At 43.2% G+C, this 20,233-nt stretch overlaps 1 protein-coding gene across 1 annotated transcript in view; it reads right to left on the bottom strand.

Annotated features, from left to right (window-relative positions):
• Positions 1-643: 643 nt before the first annotated feature.
• The window catches only part of NT5C1A (5'-nucleotidase, cytosolic IA), a 74,482-nt gene continuing 54,892 nt past the window's right edge, over positions 644-20,233 (bottom strand). The window contains exons 5-6 of the mRNA XM_040424652.1: positions 12,328-12,512; positions 644-1,544 (exon numbers count right to left, since the gene is read on the bottom strand). Of these exons, the coding sequence (XP_040280586.1) occupies positions 1,203-1,544; positions 12,328-12,512 (527 nt within the window). The 3' untranslated portion in view covers positions 644-1,202. The remainder of the gene's footprint in view (positions 1,545-12,327; positions 12,513-20,233) is intronic.

Below are 20,233 nucleotides of genomic sequence, written 5' to 3'. Positions count from 1 at the left end.
GATTTGCGCAGGCAGTAAAATACCAAATCATATTCATTCTAGAAGTGTGTAAAAGCCATCCTTAATGAAAGCAGAGCCACCACAGTATCTTGATCTGTGTGAACAAGTTGTGGCGTTTCATATGCTAATTAAGACACCTAAACCCCAAGCCCTGATGCTCCAAGAGGGTCTGGTAGTTGCAATTTCCAACTGTACAACCTCATTTAAAGGGAGTCATCAAAAAATTATTTATTGTTTACATCAAGTTTTTTATATTAAACATATTTTTTAGAATTCCTGTGATTTTTATTTTTATTTTCCATGTCTCTGTGTAAAAAATCAAGGCCTAAAATATTTCAACACTTTCTTTTCTTGGGAGAAGCCACATGGGCCATAGACACAATGGACCGGAGCTGACTCATTGACTTCTATGGCATGGTTTCCTTGGCATCCTCTGTGTAGAGGCCATGCGGGAGTAGATAAGCTGCGATCATTAGCTATTGTGAATAGTGGATCCTTTTCTTATCTATACTGAGGCGATATCTGTCATTGCAATTCTGCCTGTGATGATAATGCAATGGCTACTGAAAAGTTACCTGTACAGAAGAAGAAAATCATGACATATATTAGGCCTTGTGGTCAGTGCAAAAACTGCATGACATAGAAAATTAAAACAAAAATTACCAAAAATTCAAGAAAATGTTTTTAACTTAAAACATTTTAATCAAAAAGTAATTTTCTGATGAAACATTCCTTTTAAGAATAGTGCACATGCATTCATTAACTACTATTTGTTATGGCATATTTAAGATAATTTACACTAACATTCCGGGCTCCATTTATTATATTCGCAAAATAATTCACATCAAATTCACAGCCCAGTTGAAGTATGTTCACACAGTGGAAAATGCACTTCAGAGAAAATTTGCAGTAGCCCCCAAAAAATCTGTGGCTGTAACAATGGAAGTGCAGGTTCCCACTGAAACAACAGGAGATATATTCCATTTGGATTTTAACTCAGAATGCACATGGAAAGCCAAGCAGAAAATCTGCTGTGTGAACATTCCTATAGTCACCTTATGTTAAACTATCTGACTATTACCTGCATATTAATTGTACAGTGTGATAAATAGCTCTTAAAGTAATTTGTAGCAGCTCTGTATGTCAGATATAAAATGGATTCCATGGTGGTGAGGCAAACAGGATAAGATTTTACATCAGTCTCACTTAGTGGTTTTTTTGTGTCTTTGCGCCACACCATAAGGGACATGCGCCGCTATAGTTCCCATCTCTTGGGCCCCTTCTATATGGAACATCTGATCATCGAAGAATATGTGTGGGCGTATTTTTTCGAGCATAGGTCCTTTTGGTGCTCCAGCCAAGAAGAGAGCTTCATCGGTCTCAAGTCCCCAGCTGCGTAAGGTTTTCAGGGCTCGTGCCCCACAACTGGCTGCACTACGAGCCGTAACTAAGTACGTACGTATTGGGCAGTTCATTCTCATTCCTTTGTGATAGAATTTCTTCTGTAATTTCCCTAGAGATTCCAGGAAACCCTTTAATGGTCCCTGAGGACAAAAGAAAGAAAGATAATTAACAAAAAAGTGTCAAATGGGTATTTATGAGGTCATCTGACATGGCAGTAAGAAAGACAAATAAGACTAAGGGCTCATGCACACATCAAAACACGGATGTTCTGTCCCCACATGAAGGCGAATTAAGATCTAACTGATAATGGCTGCGTGACTTCCTACCTTCGTATCCAAGCAGTGGAGCAGACCGGACCAGCAGATGCTCGGGTTAGATGGATCCAAATGTAGACACGGGAATGAAATCAACGTGGGTTTATTTGATCCAAATACAGCGACAAACGATAATACAATACTGTAATGTAGTAGTGGTATTGATGCTGTCCTGTTGATGTCTTTCCTGAGACTAACTGCTGGTCAAAAACTGATGCCTTCACAAGCCCAAATGTTTTTGTAAATCCAGTCACACAGCTATGCAACACTGAAAATGGCTGCAGGAAGTGACATGATCAGAGGCAGCTAAAACCACGCCCAGCAGAGAAAAAACTTTACTAGTAAGAGCAAAGGCGTGCAGCATACAATTCTGGCCAGCAGATGGCGGCAACAGAATAATAAGTAGAAACCACATGGAGAAAGAAGAATTAATAATACAGAGTATGATTAAATATGAGGAGAATGGAACCTTCTGCCCTCCATAGAACTGTCCTATCCTTGTCTGTAAAATGGACAAGAGTGGAACATCTTCTATTTATTTTGCGGGTGCCCCAGAACGGGCATATGGATGCGGAATGCACACCGTAAAAAATGTGGATCAAATGCAGACAAAAACAACGGTTGTGTGCATGAGCCCTAAATGCAGATTTTTTTTTATTGAATCCATGATGAATGACACCATAGGCGCATTTATAAAATATTTTTTTCCTGGAATAGATGGAGTTGAAAGTGACAGGAATGTGCATTAAGTTGGCAAAGGATCTGGCTGTTAATGTTTGCATGTTTTCTTTTGGCCAGTATTTTTCTGCAAGGGTATGTTGCACATTTTAGAAATTTTTGTTTAAAGGTCAGGAGTTATACCACATTTACATGTACGCATTGTTTTTCTGACTTTCATGCTTGCAAATGTACAATATGCAGCACTTTGATAAGAAAAAAAAAATCATCAGCAAAAACTTCTATTTCTCTTATATTTTGATGTATGATTATACAGATATTAGGGTTAGATGAAGTTATCCCTTATCCGCAGGATAGCTATTAAATTAGTGTGATATCTAAGACAGATAAAGTAAGGGGGTCATTTACTTACAGAAATACGTCTCTATTAGGCGTATTTCTGGCACAGATTGTGATGCAAAAGTTCTTTGCGCCGCAATCTGCAACTTTTCCCCACTCATGACAGGTCTACAAAAGTGGGCGTGGCGTGGGGTGGGCTGGGACATTTATCACTTTCCACGTCTGCTTTAGGCCTCATGCACACGACCGTTCAGTTTTTTGTGGTCCGCAAACCGCGGATCCGCAAAACACCGATGGTGTCCGTGTGCGTTCTGCAATTTGCGGAACGGCACTGACAGCCTTTAATATAACTGCCTATTTTTGTCCGCAAAGCGCGGACAAGAATAGGACAGGTTATATTTTTTTTTGTGGGGCCACGGAACGGGGCAATGGATGCGGACAGCACACGGAGTGCTGTCCGCATCTTTTGCGGCCCCATTGAAGTGAATGGGTCCGCATCAGAGCCGCCAAAACTGCGGCTCGGATGCAGACCAAAACAACGGCCGTGTGCATGAGGCCTTAGGCGTAGAAAATGGTCTAAATTTACGCCAGCAGGGACGCTGGCGTAGATTTAGAAATGGCAGTGGATCCACTGAAGTTATGTAGAGGCCTGCGTCTCTACATAACTTCAGTGGATCCACCGCCAGTGCAGGGCCTTATTAAGACCGGCGTCTTAAATGCTGGTCTTAATAAATGACCCCCTAAGTCTTTACATATAATAGCCAGGAATAGATGAGAGCTGTAAATATTTTTTTATGATGAGGACAGGAGCTTCTTCAGGGTCCTGTATACCGCACAGTTTACAAAAAAAAAAAAAATGCAGCCGCCCTCATCTGACAACCAAATGAGCAGCTCATCCTGGCACATACAGAGTGCAGTACAGGGCATGTGGTACCACATTGTACTGCAGAGGAACTACTAGACAACCAGTACAAATGTTTGTTTCCAGAGAAATGGCCATGTTAATTGGTTAGCATTGTATGTTGAGATACCAATGTACAATAAAACACAAAACCGAAACCGGAATACGGTTGTATAGCATGAATAGAACACAAGTGTCAAAAATGAATAACTCCTAGATGGGACAAACCCAGACACTCAGCATATACAGTACAGACCAAAAATTTGGACACACCTTCTTATTCAAAGAGTTTTCTTTATTTTTATTACTATGAAGGCATCAAAACTATGAATTAACACATGTGGAATTATATACATAACAAACAAGTGTGAAACAACTGAAAATATGTCATATTCTAGGTTCTTCAAAGTAGCCACCTTTTTCTTTGATTACTGCTTTGCAAACTCTTGGCATTCTCTTGATGAGCTTCAAGAGGTAGTCCCCTGAAATAGTCTTCCAACAGTCTTGAAGGAGTTCCCAGAGATGCTCAGCACTTGTTGGCCCTTTTGCCTTCACTCTGCGGTCCAGCTCACCCCAAACCATCTCGATTGGGTTCAGGTCCGGTGACTGTGTATCCACCTGACTTCTCCTCAACGCAACTGATGGTCCCAACCCCATTTATAAGGCAAGAAATCCCACTTATTAAACCTGACAGGGCACACCTGTGAAGTGAAAACCATTTCAGGGGCTACCTCTTGAAGCTCATCAAGAGAATGCCAAGAGTGTGCAAAGCAGTAATCAAAGCAAAAGGTGGCTACTTTGAAGAACCTAGAATATGACATATTTTCAGTTGTTTCACACTTGTTTGTTATGTATATAATTCCACATGTGTTAATTCATAGTTTTGATGCCTTCAGTGTGAATCTACAATTTTCATAGTCATGAAAATAAAGAAAACTCTTTGAATGAGAAGGTGTGTCCAAACTTTTGGTCTGTACTGTACACAAATATATAATACAAAAATATATATCTAAAAATGTATCTTTATTGAAATCGATAAAACAAATAAATAGATAAATTGGCAAAGACAGACACAACCACATGGAGAGTGCACACAATATGTCAGGACATTAAGTTATAGCATTGCAAGTAGTGGAAAAGGTGGGACGGAAAAACAAGTATAAATAAATACAAAATCAAACCATGTGGCTCCCCACCTAGGTAAAAAAAACATGATTCACAACATATACACAATACAAACCCGGCTGGTGGCACCTCCAAGAGACCCCGACACGTGTTTCGCGTCAGCTTCCTCAGGAGCAGGAACTTGATGTCCCGACGTGTTTTGTGCACTCTCCATGTGGTTGTGTTTGTCTTTGCCAATTTATGCATCTATTTGTTTTATCGATTTCAATAAAAATATATTTTTGGATATATATTTTTATATTATATGTTTGTGTATATACTGAGTGCCTGCATTGTATATTGAGTTTCAACTTATGATGGCTCAGGAAAAACCATTGTATGTTGAAAATTTTTGTGTCCTGAGGTAGGGTTGAGTGATATACCGGTATCCACAATATACCGCAATATTTACAGTATTTTTCGCCCCATAAGACGCACTTTCCACCCCCTCCCCAAAAGGGGGAAAATGGCAGTGCGTCTTATGGGGCGAATGCTGCCGTTTACACTGATACACCACCGACCGCATGCTGCACAGCGCGGTCGGAGGTGTATCAGCGAGGAGGAAGGAGGGGCTAGGGGCCGGCATCCTGTTTTGTAAAGGCAGCAGTGCCTGGTGCAGTCACTGTATCCTATTGAAGCGGGCCCCACTCATTGTACTAATCATATCTAACTGCACGCAATGTTTAACTATAGAAAATCTTCAATCCAGCAGCCTGTACTTACGACCATAGCAGGCAGAAGGCTAGGCGGGCGGGCACTGGCAGCATAACTCACTACGTCACGCGCCTGCTCCGCCCACTTTATGAATGAAGCAGGCGGCGCGGGCACATGACGTAGTGAGTTACGCTGCCAGTGCCCGCCCGCCCAGCCTCCTGCCTGGTATGGTCGTAAGTACATGCTGCTGGATTGAAGATTTTCTATACTTAAACATTGCCTGCAGTTAGATACGATTAGTACAGTGAGCGGGGAGCTGTGCAATAGAATATAATAACTGCACTGGGCCCGGCTGCCATTACAAAACTACTGTAGATGCCAGCCCCCACCCCCTGTATTGGGGGTCATTCACAGGGACACTGTTATGGGGGGATCTGTGGATGACACATAACATAAGATGCTATTTATCTGTCATCAACAGATCCCCCCCCATAGCAGTGTCATGCCATCCACAGACGCCCCCATAACAGTGCCATCCACAGACGCCCCCATAACAGTGCCATCCACAGACGCCCCCATAACAGTGCCATCCACAGACGCCCCCATAACAGTGCCATCCACAGACGCCCCCATAACAGTGCCATCCACAGACGCTCATAACAGTGCCATCCACAGACGCTCATAACAGTGTCAGCCCCAGATCCCCCATAACAGTGCGTTATCCACAGATCCCCCATAATAGTGTCATTCACAGGCTACCATTAGTTCAAAGACCACCAAAAGCACACCTTTTGGTTCAAAATATTTTTTTCTTATTTTCCTCCTCAAAAACCTAGGTGTGTCTTATGGGCCGGTGTGTCTTATAGGGCGAAAAAAAACGGTAATGACGTCATAGGAGCGGTCGCATGTGTGCTTACCGCTTCTAAAATGTCCGCTTCCTGCCACCTGCTTATGTTCCCCGGTCACTGGCCTCTGCCTCCTGCTGGACATGGCTGCAAGTGCACTGGAGGGAGGGGCGGGCAGGCTTTTTTTTTTCCACTTTATATAAACCTGCAGCACAAGTCTGGTGCTTCGCCACCGCCACCTCTCGTCTTGCTCTGCACCTCCTCCACCGCCGCCTCGCTCTTCTCTTCCTCCGCCTCGCTCTTCTCTTCCTCCGCCTCGCTCTGCTCTTCCGCCTCTTGTCAGTGCAGTAGTTTGAGTGACATATCACTAGAACTCGGTGGGACCTAACAAATAGACTTTTCTCTGACCAATGGGGTAGCTAACATATAAAGCAGTAAGTGATCTTGCTGCCATCTGCTGCAACATTACCAAGACCTTGTACAAACATTAATATGTGTCACCAACAAATGTGTCTTCACTCCAGTGTCACAGGTTGTCCACCTGTGATGTGATACGCATATAAATAGAGACGTCACTGTGTACATACATGATGTGTATATCTGTATATATCGTGTGTACTGGGCTCCGGTAGACTGATGGCATACATTGATGGTGTATTCTGTGTTTTCAGCTGCGTCGCCCTTTGTGACCGACAGCCCACTAGTGACTGCTAACATAACCCCTGGCTATTTCACTACTTCTTTAGGTAATGACTGCAGTCACTGTCTATGGGGGTGATTTATAGGGGTAGGAGAACTTCATACGGTATTTGAAGTCAGCTTCCTAATGTACTGCTATTTTGGGGGTGGAGAGTGACAGCACCACAGAATGACCCCCCCCCCCCCCATACCAGTTGTCACTTCTAGCCCATGTGGAGCCCTGTCCTCTTCTTTAAAATTTCCCAAAGAAGACTTCCTCCACGAATGATCCTAATAGGATTTTACCCCAGTTACATGGATCGTAGGAGGGGTCCCTACACTACCACACACTGCCCCATACAGTATAATGTTTCCTTGTGGCCCACCGCCCCATACAGTAAAACATCTCTTTGTGGCCCACCGCCCCATACAGTATAACGTCCCCTTGTGGCTGCCCCATACAGTATAACGTCTCCTTGTGGCTCCCCTATACAGTATAATGTCTCCTTGTGGCTGCCCCATACAGTATAATGTCTCCTTGTGGCTGCCCCCATACAGTATAATGTCTCCTTGTGGCTGCCCCCATACAGTATAATGTCTCCTTGTGGCTGCCCCATACAGTATAATGTCTCCTTGTGGCTGCCCCATACAGTATAATGTCTCCTTGTAGCTGCCCCATACAGTATAATGTCTCCTTGTGGCTGCCCCATACAGTATAATATCTCCTTGTGGCTGCCCTATACAGTATAACATCTCCTTGTGGCTGCTCCAGTGCCCCATACAGTATAATGTCTCCTTGTGGCTGACACAGTGCCCCATACAGTATAACATCTCCTTGTGGCTGCCCCAATGCCCCATACAGTATAACATCTCCTTGTGGCTGCCCCATACAGTATAATGTCTCCTTGTGGCTGCCCCATAAAGTATAATGTCTCCTTGTGGCTGCCCCATACAGTATAACATCTCCTTGTGGCAGCCCCAGTGACCCATACAGTATAACGTCTCCTTGTGGCTGCCCCCATACAGTATAACGCCTCCTTGTGGCTGCCCCCATACAGTATAACGCCTCCTTGTGGCTGCCCCCATACAGTATAATGTCTCCTTGTGGCTACCCCCATACAGGACAGCGTCTCCTTGTGGCTTCCCCCATACAGTATAACGTCTCCTTGTGGCTTCCCCCATACAGTATAACGTCTCCTTGTGGCTGCCCCCATACAGTATAACGTCTCCTTGTGGCTGCCCCCATATAGTATAATGTCTCCTTGTGGCTGCCCCCACAGTATAACATCTCCTTGTGGTTGCCCCATACAGTATAACATCTCCTTGTGGCTGCCCCCATACAGTATAATGTCTCCTTGTGGCTGCCCCCATACAGTATAATGTCTCCTTGTGGCTGCCCCATACAGTATAATGTCACCTTGTGGCTGCCCCATACAGTATAATGTCTCCTTGTGGCTGCCCCATACAGTATAACGTCTCCTTGTGGCTGCCCCATACAGTATAATGTCTCCTTGTGGCTGCCCCATACAGTATAATGTCTCCTTGTGGCTTCCCTATACAGTATAATGTCTCCTTGTGGCACCAAGTGTTTTTTTCCTCTATATGGGTATTTATTACAATATATATCGTTATTGCAATAAATTTCTTAATATCGTTATCGTGGGAATATTTTTGATATCGCCCAACCCTATCCTGAGGCCATTGTATCTTGAGGGACAACTGTACAATTTTTTTTTTTAAAGGCATTGTCCAATCTCAATCAGTATTGATAGGAACGGTGCTAGTTTTTAAACTTATGTGATACCCCTCCATGTGGGGATTTATTCCCCTCTCATACTGAGGTTATATGTATATTCACTTTATTACAACACAAATTATATGGGATTGGGGTATTGGAGGATTTGTTTTGTTATTTAGTTATATGTATTGTATTTTATTGTGTTCTAACAAGTTCAAGTGAGCAGTAAAGGGTTAATTGCAAGGAGTGAGTGACATTATAATCACCTGTGTGTTAATGAAAATCCTAACCTGGTTGGTGCAGTTTTTTGCTTCCCGGGTATATAGGAGCATCATACTTCCATACATTTACCCCATGCCATGATTAAAATCGTATAGATCGAAACGCGTCGGTGGAGTTACCATCATCTATGTGAAGAAACTGAATTCTTTTAAATTTATGAAATAAAGACTGAAGATTTTTATTTATCTCGGTGCTGGACATCTCTTACTACTTCTCTGGAATTGTCCAACTCCCCCCAAAAATCTAGTGAGCACCGGGAAACTGTTAAAAACAAAGATAAAAAAAACTCACTAAACTTTTCAAAGCCACTCTGCTCCAATGCTTCTGGGTCCCCGCAAACCAGAGGTGATGATGACCCCTCAGTAATTACATCGCCCAATGCGGACATAAAAGGGAATCTAGGTATAAGTATTTAGAGAGGGCTCACCTGTATAATCAAGAGTGGAAATGGGTGCACCTACCGAGAGGATTCACCCAATCCTCAAAAACAGTGATAAAGTCAAAACATAGAATGGTAGGGCACACCAATATTCGGTACCACACGGATGGTTAATATACCAATATTTTATTTATTAGTGATATATACTGTTGAATAAACATACATAAAAATACAACATTCTTAAAAATAATAAAAATAGTAAAAGTGGAAAAACTATTGAATACAATAAAAATAGTTGCTGCGGCTATTACGACTCAATGGTCCACTCTTGATTATACAGGTGAGCCCTCTCTAAATACTTATACCTAGATTCCCTTTTATGTCCGCATTGGGCGATGTAATTACTGAGGGGTCATCATCACCTCTGGTTTGCGGGGACCCAGAAGCATTGGAGCAGAGTGGCTTTGAAAAGTTTAGTGAGTTTTTTTTATCTTTGTTTTTAACAGTTTCCCGGTGCTCACTAGATTTTTGGGGGGAGTTGGACAATTCCAGAGAAGTAGTAAGAGATGTCCAGCACCGAGATAAATAAAAATCTTCAGTCTTTATTTCATAAATTTAAAAGAATTCAGTTTCTTCACATAGATGATGGTAACTCCACCGACGCGTTTCGATCTATACGATTTTAATCATGGCATGGGGTAAATGTATGGAAGTATGATGCTCCTATATACCCGGGAAGCAAAAAACTGCACCAACCAGGTTAGGATTTTCATTAACACACAGGTGATTATAATGTCACTCACTCCTTGCAATTAACCCTTTACTGCTCACTTGAACTTGTTAGAACACAATAAAATACAATACATATAACTAAATAACAAAACAAATCCTCCAATACCCCAATCCCATATAATTTGTGTTGTAATAAAGTGAATATACATATAACCTCAGTATGAGAGGGGAATAAATCCCCACATGGAGGGGTATCACATAAGCTAACATAAGTTTAAAAACTAGCACCGTTCCTATCAATACTGATTGAGATTGGACAATGCCTTTAAAAAAAAAAATTGTACAGTTGTCCCTCAAGATACAATGGCCTCAGGATAGGGTTGGGCGATATCAAAAATATTCCCACGATAACGATATTAAGAAATTTATCGCAATAACGATATATATTGTAATAAATACCCATATAGAGGAAAAAAACACTTGGTGCCACAAAGAGACATTATACTGTATAGGGAAGCCACAAGGAGACATTATACTGTATGGGGCAGCCACAAGGAGACGTTATACTGTATGGGGCAGCCACAAGGAGACGTTATACTGTATGGGGCAGCCACAAGGTGACATTATACTGTATGGGGCAGCCACAAGGAGACGTTATACTGTATGGGGCACTGAGGCTGCTACAAGGGGACGTTATACTGTATGGGGCAGCCACAAGGAGACGTTACACTGTATGGGGGCAGCCACAAGGAGACATTATACTGTATGGGGGCAGCCACAAGGAGACATTATACTGTATGGGGGCAGCCACAAGGAGATGTTATACTGTATGGGGCAACCACAAGGAGATGTTATACTGTATGGGGGCAGCCACAAGGAGACATTATACTATATGGGGGCAGCCACTGATGAAGGAGTCGTAGCTAACTCCGAAACATGTTTGGTAATTACCCCATGGAATAAACTATCATACTGGAGGACCCAAAGCGCTAAAAGAAAAAGGAAATAAAGAAATAAGGGATCGGTGCTTTTCTATCCTGAAAAATTCAAGATAAGCCGGATACCTGTTCGTTTGGAGAGTCGGCCTTGTGGCTGAGTCCACTCCTGCAAAATATCTGTTTAAATACAGAAGGAATACATCACCGACTGACCTTCAACACAGTACGGCTATACAAGAACACCGAGGATCCCAAAGACGCATCACCCTTATTTGCTGAAACTTGTGTAATTATCGCTCACCACACGTGGGACGCCACCTGTGATGTAGCAAAAGCCGACATTACTACACTACAAACTGTGAGTACAACATTTTCGGCTCTTCTTTAATAACAAACAGCAACAGCCTATCGATTTAATATGCATAGCGACCATTGAGTCGTAATAGCCGCAGCAACTATTTAAAAAGACTTTATTCAAATAAGCCTACTTAGTCCCCACTTCATCCATTTGGGCATCGATTGGGTTAAAGAACCCATTTTGGAAGGACACATTTTTTTACTATTTAACGAACCTTGGTGCATATACAGTGGAATCATTGAAACTTTATAGACACAAAATATCCAATATTGCAAATTCATTTGGTTTTTATTGTATTCAATAGTTTTTCCACTTTTACTATTTTTATTATTTTTAAGAATGTTGTATTTTTATGTATGTTTATTCAACAGTATATATCACTAATAAATAAAATATTGGTATATTAACCATCCGTGTGGTACCGAATATTGGTGTGCCCTACCATTCTATAAAAGGGAATCTGTCACCCCAATTTTGGATCATTATCTACATTAATACATAAGCAGTACTGCAGATATGGAGTCCAGATCACAATTTTTTATTATCCTGCTGACCACATTCCCCCGCTGTCTGCGCTCTGAGCTGCGTTGAAATACATTGTCAGAACTGCCATGCATGTGCACATGAGTCCTCTCCATTATGTTAGAACAGCACAGCAGTCTATGAGTGCTGACAGGGGGCAGCAGGAAAATAAAAAATAGTTATCTGAACTCCATATCTGAAGTACTACTATTACTACTACTAGAATTACTGTAGACAATAGTCAAAAATCGGGGAGACAGACATAAAGGGTGTCTGTCTCCCTGATTTTTGACTATTGTAATCTCAGTGGTGACGTGTGTCCTAGCAGCACATGACCGCAGAAGCTCAGTGGTCCTTTGACAAACAGTAAGTCTCATGGATGTAAAACACCTAGTATATACCTGTGCCAGTGGCTTGTTCTCAAACGCCTTTTCATGCTCAAAGAATTTGTCCAAGCCATGTTCTTTCACAATCTGCTCTGACTCATCGGAAAACAGTACCGCGTCTCCGTCAAATGCCACTCGTAGCTGTTCTTCATTAATGGACACATTGTGACTTGGGTTGAAAATTGTTGCAGCAGCTATACCTGGAGACATAACAAAAAAATATAAATAGACATGAAAAAAATAAATCATTAAATCAAAAGGAAGGTTATGTATCCGTTTTCCTTACAAAAGATGGAGAATGAGTTTTTTGGTTTACTACATTAATATGCTTTACATTGAAATTGTATTGTTTTCCATTTTAGAGCAGATTGACTGAGGTAAAAGAGGTTATGTGGCCTCTACATTTATTCAAATTGTATACCATATGTTTGTGCCTGTATCTTTCAAAATGCAGTAATGTTGATGAGTTCTAAGATAGCAGTGGTGTTTCACATGGTATCCTGTCAGTTAGTGGACTATGGAGCGGGACTCCTGCTGGCTAATCAGTGATGCCACTAGTGGGTTGGAAAAGGGTTTATGGAGAATGACGAATTGGTCTAATTGAAGGCACTCTGAAGAAGCATCATCATGTAATAGAGGTGCAGGAGACCAAGTCATCATGTCTGACAGAGTGGTGCAGAAGGTTCTGAGCACTGGGCTGAAGCAGCGACTCCTGTCTGTAACATGTATGTATGAACCAGCCCCAGAAGTCTACTACTCTCCTCAATTGTATGTGGAGAGCTGCCGTCAGCATCAGTAACGGTTAGCTAACTGTGGCCTCTACTTCTTGAGTATCTGTGAACCATAAAGCATTGAACGTCTTTGTAGCTGTCACTTGTAATCGTTATGCTTGTCAGTCTTGTGACCCTCTCCAGAGTAAAGTTTTCTTGAGTTTTGTTATTCCATTCACAAGCCCCATATTTGAACTACAGTAAAACTAGGGTAGGACCCCTGCAGTACCACACACAATCTGCAGAGGGTAACCTACACATTCTCCATTCCGCACACTGTGAGGCATATCATATGTGCTGTATCTAGTAACTATTGGATTGTTGGATAGGCCATCAATATATGTTTGGAGGGAGTCAAACACCCTGCACCACTGCTGATCAGCTATCCTGCAGTAGCTACGGCATCAAATACACAGCTCCATCCATTTCTGTAGTGGGCAAAGCTGATTACCATAGTGCTGGAACCAGCTAAAAGTCAATGGGAGCAGTGCTGGGGTAACCAGCTCCGTCCAGAACAGATACTCTATAACAGCCAATCTGCCGACTGTAGTGAGCGAGGCCCCACTATCAGATACTGATGGCCTATCCTGAGGATAATAAAATATCAGAATACCTCTTTAATACCCAATATACCTGGTGGTCTAGGGTTGTGAAGAAGTAAAGTGGTTGTCTGTCACTCCTGTGACAAGTCTTAGAAGGTCTGAAAGATTATCTGCACATTAGTGATCTGACAGCCTCGTTTGGTTTTACTTTGTCTGTGTGTTGCTGGTATGTCCACACCTCCTGTTCAGGTGTGGATCATGTGACCTTTACCCATCCCTATTTAGTCTGACTTTACCCATCACTCCTTGCTCTGGATAGCTTCATTTGGTTTTGGAAGAGCTGGTGTGTGGTTTGTGTTGAAGTCCTGTTCATCCATCATCTTCAGAAGTTCAGAAGTTAAGTGTTCCGCTTGTTGTATTTTGTATTCCCCCCCCCCCCCTGGTTATTTACTAGGCCTCAGCGAGATGCTGGTTCCTTCACCAGGGAAGGAACGGGTTGTCTCTGCCCTGTCATTACCTTTAGGGCATCTGTGGGTCACCAGGGTTTTCTAGGTTCCTGTGTATGGGCATCTCTATTATCGAGAGGAGCCCATACGGATAGGAGTTAGGGCCAGGAGCAGGGTTTTATAGGTGGTAACCCTTTTCCTTCACCTAGCAGTGATGCCAAGTGTCTTTCCCCTTCCTTCTTGTTGTCTTTTAGTGTTCTCCCCTATTACATCTGTGACATTATCCAGAGCCAATACCGCCATTTTTGTTCTGATCTGTGCAGCTATGGATACTATGTCTGCACTGGTTGAACAGCTGCAGAATCTGACTTTGGAGGTAGCAGACCTCCGCGCGACGGTCTTGCAGATTCAGAGTCCACAGGCTGCTGGTTCCATTGGTGGGTCCCAGGCCTGCCCTGAACCGAAGGTGGCTCCCCCCGGACAGGTTTTCCGGTTCAGGGAGTCATGTAAATTATACTTTAGGCTGCGTCCATACTCTTCTGGGGATGAGTGTCAACGTGTGGGTATGATTATTTTATTGCTTAACCACCTCAGCCCCCTTAGCTTAAACACCCTTAATGACCAGGCCACTTTTTACACTTCTGACCTACACTACTTTAACCGTTTATTGCTCGGTCATGCAACTTACCACCCAAATGAATTTTACCTCCTTTTCTTCTCACTAATAGAGCTTTCATTTGGTGGTATTTCATTGCTGCTGACATTTTTACTTTTTTTGTTATTAATCGAAATTTAACGATTTTTTTGCCAAAAAATGACATTTTTCACTTTCAGTTGTAAAATTTTGCAAAAAAAACAACATCCATATATAAACTTTGCTCTAAATTTATTGTTCTACATGTCTTTGATAAAAAAAAAAATGTTTGGGTAAAAAAAAAAAATGGTTTGGGTAAAAGTTATCGTTTACAAACTATGGTACAAAAATGTGAATTTCCGCTTTTTGAAGCAGCTCTGACTTTCTGAGCACCTGTCATGTTTCCTGAGGTTCTACAACGCCCAGGCAGTACAAACACCCCACAAATGACCCCATTTCGGAAAGTAGACACCCTAAGGTATTCGCTGATGGGCATAGTGAGTTCATAGAACTTTTTATTTTTTGTCACAAGTTAGCGGAAAATGATGATTTTTTTTATTTTATTTTTTTCTTACAAAGTCTCATATTCCACTAACTTGTGACAAAAAATAAAAACTTCCATGAACTCACTATGACCATCAGCGAATACCTTGGGGTGTCTTCTTTCCAAAATGGGGTCACTTGTGGGGTAGTTATACTGCCCTGGCATTCTAGGGGCCCAAATGTGTGGTAAGTAGTTTGAAATCTAAATCTGTAAAAAATGGCCGGTGAAATCCGAAAGGTGCTCTTTGGAATGTGGGCCCCTTTGCCCACCTAGGCTGCAAAAAAGTGTCACACATGTGGTATCTCCGTACTCAGGAGAAGTTGGGCAATGTGTTTTGGGGTGTCATTTTACATATACCCATGCTGGGTGAGATAAATATCTCGGTCAAATGCCAACTTTGTATAAAAAAATGGGAAAGGTTGTCTTTTGCCAAGATATTTCTCTCACCCAGCATGGGTATATGTAAAAAGACACCCCAAAACACATTGCCCAACTTCTCCTGAGTACGGGGATACCAGATGTGTGACACTTTTTTGCAGCCTAGGTGGGCAAAGGGGCCCACATTCCAAAGAGCACCTTTCGGATTTCACCGGCCATTTTTTACAGATTTTGATTTCAAACCACTTCTCACGCATTCGGCCCCTAAAATGCCAGGGCAGTATAACTACCCCACAAGTGACCCCATTTTGGAAAGAAGACACCCCAAGGTATTTCGTGATGGGCATAGTGAGTTCATGGAAGTTTTTATTTTTTTTCACAAGTTAGTGGAATATGAGACTTTGTAAGGAAAAAAAAAAAAAATCATCATTTTCCGCTAACTTGTGACAAAAATAAATAAATTCTAGGAACTCGCCATGCCCCTCACGGAATACCTTGGGGTGTCTTCTTTCCAAAATGGGGTCACTTGTGGGGTAGTTATACTGCCCTGGCATTCTAGGGGCCCTAATGTGTGGTAAGTAGGTAAATGACCTATGAAATCCGAAAGGTGCTCTTTGGAATGTGGGCCCCTTTGCCCACCTAGGCTGCAAAAAAGTGTCACACATGTGGTATCGCCGTATTCAGGAGAAGTTGGGCAATGTGTTTTGGGGTGTCATTTTACATATACCCATGCTGGGTGAGAGAAATATCTCGGCAAAAGACAACTTTACCCATTTTTTTATACAAAGTTGTCATTTGACCAAGATATTTATCTCACCCAGCATGGTTATATGTAAAATGACACCACAAAACACATTCCCCAACTTCTCCTGAGTACGGTGATACCACATGTGTGACACTTTATTGCAGCCTAGATGCGCAAAGGGGCCCAAATTCCTTTTAGGAGGGCATTTTTAGACATTTGGATCTCACGCTTTAGGGCCCCTAAAATGCCAGGGCAGTATAAATACCCCACATGTGACCCCATTTTGGAAAGAAGACACCCCAAGGTATTCAATGAGGGGCATGGCGAGTTCATAGAAATTTTTTTTTTTTGGCACAAGTTAGCGGAAATTGATTATTTATTTTTTTTTCTCACAAAGTCTCCCTTTCCGCTAACTTGGGACAAAAATTTCAATCTTTCATGGACTCAATATGCCCCTCACGGAATACCTTGGGGTGTCTTCTTTCCGAAATGGGGTCACATGTGGGGTATTTATACTGCCCTGGCATTCTAGGGGCCCTAAAGCGTGAGAAGAAGTCTGGAATATAAATGTCTAAAATTTTTTACGCATTTGGATTCCGTGAGGGGTATGGTGAGTTCATGTGAGATTTTATTTTTTGACACAAGTTAGTGGAATATGAGACTTTGTAAGAAAAAAATATATAATTTCCGCTAACTTGGGCCAAAAAAATGTCTGAATGGAGCCTTACAGGGGGGTGATCAATGACAGGGGGGTGATCAATGACAATGGGGTGATCAGGGAGTCTATATGGGGTGATCACCCCTGTCATTGATCACCCCCCTGTAAGGCTGCATTCAGATGTCCGTATGCGTTTTGCGGATCCGATCCATGTATCAGTGGATCCGTAAAAATCATACTGACATCTGAATGCAGCCTTACAGGGGGGTGATCAATGACAGGGGGGTGATCAGGGAGTCTATATGGGGTTATCACCCCCGTCATTGATCACCCCCCTGTAAGGCTGCATTCAGATGTCCGTATGCGTTTTGCGGATCCGATCCATGTATCAGTGGATCCGTAAAAATCATACGGACATCTGAATGCAGCCTTGCAGGGGGGTGATCAATGACAGGGGGGTGATCAATGACAGGGGGGTGATCAATGACAGGGGAGTGATCAGGGAGTCTATATGGGGTGATCACCCCCCTGTCATTGATCACCCCCCTATAAGGCTCCATTCAGATGTCCGTATGCGTTTTGCGGATCCGATCCATGTATCAGTGGATCCGTAAAAATCATACGGACGTCTGAATGGAGCCTTACAGGGGGGTGATCAATGACAGGGGGGTGATCAATGACAGGGGGGTGATCAGGGAGTCTATATGGGGTGATCACCCCCGTCATTGATCACCCGCCTGTAAGGCTGCATTCAGATGTCCGTATGCGTTTTGCGGATCCGATCCATGTATCAGTGGATCCTCAAAAATCATACGGACATCTGAATGCAGCCTTACAGGGGGGGTGATCAATGACAGGGGGGTGATCAGGGAGTCTATATGGGGTGATCACCCCCGTCATTTATCACCCCCCTGTAAGGCTGCATTCAGATGTCCGTATGCGTTTTGCGGATCCGATCCATGTATCAGTGGATCCGTAAAAATCATACGGACATCTGAATGCAGCCTTACAGGGGGGTGATCAATGACAGGGGGGTGATCAGGGAGTCTATATGGGGTGATCACCCCCGTCATTTATCACCCCCCTGTAAGGCTGCATTCAGATGTCCGTATGCGTTTTGCGGATCCGATCCATCTATCAGTGGATCCGTAAAAATCATACGGACGTCTGAATGGAGCTTTACAGGGGGGTGATCAATGACAGGGGGGTGATCAATGACAGGGGGGTGATCAGGGAGTCTATATGGGGTGATCAGGGAGTCTATATGGGGTGATCAGGGGCTAATAAGGGGTTATTAAGTGACAGGGGGGGGGGGTGTAGTGTAGTGTGGTGCTTGGTGCTACATATTGCTGAGCTACCTGTGTCCTCTGGTGGTCGATCCAAACAAAAGGGACCACCAGAGGACGAGGTAGCAGGTATATTAGACGCTGTTATCAAAACAGCGTCTAATATACCTGTTAGGGGTTAAAAAAATCGCATCTCCAGCCTGCCAGCGAACGATCGCCGCTGGCAGGCTGGAGATCCACTCGCTTACTTTCCGATCCTGTGAACGCGCGCGCCTGTGTGCCCGCGTTCACAGGAAATCTCGCGAGATGACGCACTGATGCCTCCAGGAGGAATGAATCAACCACCTTCCGGACGCATCCGTGCGTTAGGCGGTCGGGAGGTGGTTAAAGAGGACGCCCAATCTTGGGCTTTTTCTCTGCCGACCGGATCACCGTCCCTCCGGTCGGTAGATGAATTCTTTAGAGCCTTGGGTCTTATATACGATGACCCGGATCGGATCTCTCAGGCCAAGACCAAGTTACGGGGTTTGCGGCAGGGAGAACGTTCCGCAGAGACCTATTGCTCTGAATTTAGGAGATGGGCTACCGATACAGAGTGGAACGATCCTGCTCTCCGTAGCCAATTCTGTCAGGGTCTCTCTGAGAGACTGCAGGACACATTGGCTTTTCATGAAAATCCTAAGTCATTGGAAGCAGCTATGTCCCTTGCTGTACGTCTTGATAGACGCCTGAGGGAGAGATCTAGGGGTCCTCACCTTCAGGAAGTACTGTCCAATAAGGGTACTGCTTCCTTTGACACTTATGGTGGAGAGACACTGGTGTTTGCACCTTGCGAGGAGCCTATGCAGTCACGTGAAATATGCAGTCAAATATTCACAAAATTTTGGTCACTTGAAAGGAGTCTGCTTTTGTTGTGGCAAGAAGGGACATTTTGTGAATATTTGTCCATACTTGCAGCATCAAGGTGTAAACAAAAAGGAAAAAACGTTTAATCCCCAAATTACTATTGGTGGTATGGTTGGGGAGCAAGAAAACCTACTTTTGTCTTTTACTGGTAGTTCCCGTTTTCTCCTGTCTGCCGATGTGGCGCTAGAGTCCAAAACTGTGAAAATCAAAGCATTTATCGACAGTAGGGCGGGAGTTAACTTGATTGATAGACAGTTTGTACGCATTCACGGGTTGACTACTAATGCATTAGAGAAAAGTATTTCTGTCTTTGCGATTGACTCAGCACCTCTCACTCAAAAATGTCGCAGGTAGTGAATGACATTCATTTAAGAGAGATTCCTGATGCAAATCACCCAATCTCCTGTTATGTGTTGGAGGGTCTGCCTGCTCCGTTGGCGTTGGGTTTACCATGGTTAAGCAAACATAACCCTAACATCGACTGGCAAGCGAGACAGATTCTCGATTGGAGTAATTAATGCATCGTTCTCTATGGTTACCACTAAAACTGTACCCTCGTTCATTTCTGTATTTTCTAATGTGTTCTCTGAGAGTGGTAATCAGGAGTTGCCTCCGCACCAGGAGTATGACTGTCCCGTCATTCTTATTCCCGGAGCTATATTGCCCAAATCTCGGTTGTATAATCTTTTGGAACCCGAAAGAAAGGCCATGCGAGAGTATATTACCGAGAGTTTGGCAAAGGGACATATTAGACCATCCAAGTCCCCAGTGGCTGCTGGATTTTTCTTTGTAAAGAAAAAGGATGGTACCCTGAGACCATGTCTGGACTTCCGTGAGCTCAATCGTATTACCGTCCGTGATCCTTACCCCCTTCCTTTGATTCCAGATTTGTTTAGTCAGATTGTTGGTGCCAAGGTGTTCTCTAAATTTGATCTCAGGGGGGCATATAATCTGGTAAGGATCAAAGAGGGGGATGAGTGGAAGACCTGGTCATGCCCTTTGGGTTAACCAA

This window comes from Bufo bufo, chromosome 3, assembly GCF_905171765.1.
Source record: "Bufo bufo chromosome 3, aBufBuf1.1, whole genome shotgun sequence".
In the NCBI taxonomy this organism is placed as follows: Eukaryota; Metazoa; Chordata; class Amphibia; order Anura; family Bufonidae; genus Bufo; species Bufo bufo.
Note: the sequence above shows the minus strand (reverse complement) of the source record. Positions and strands in the feature narration are given on the sequence as shown.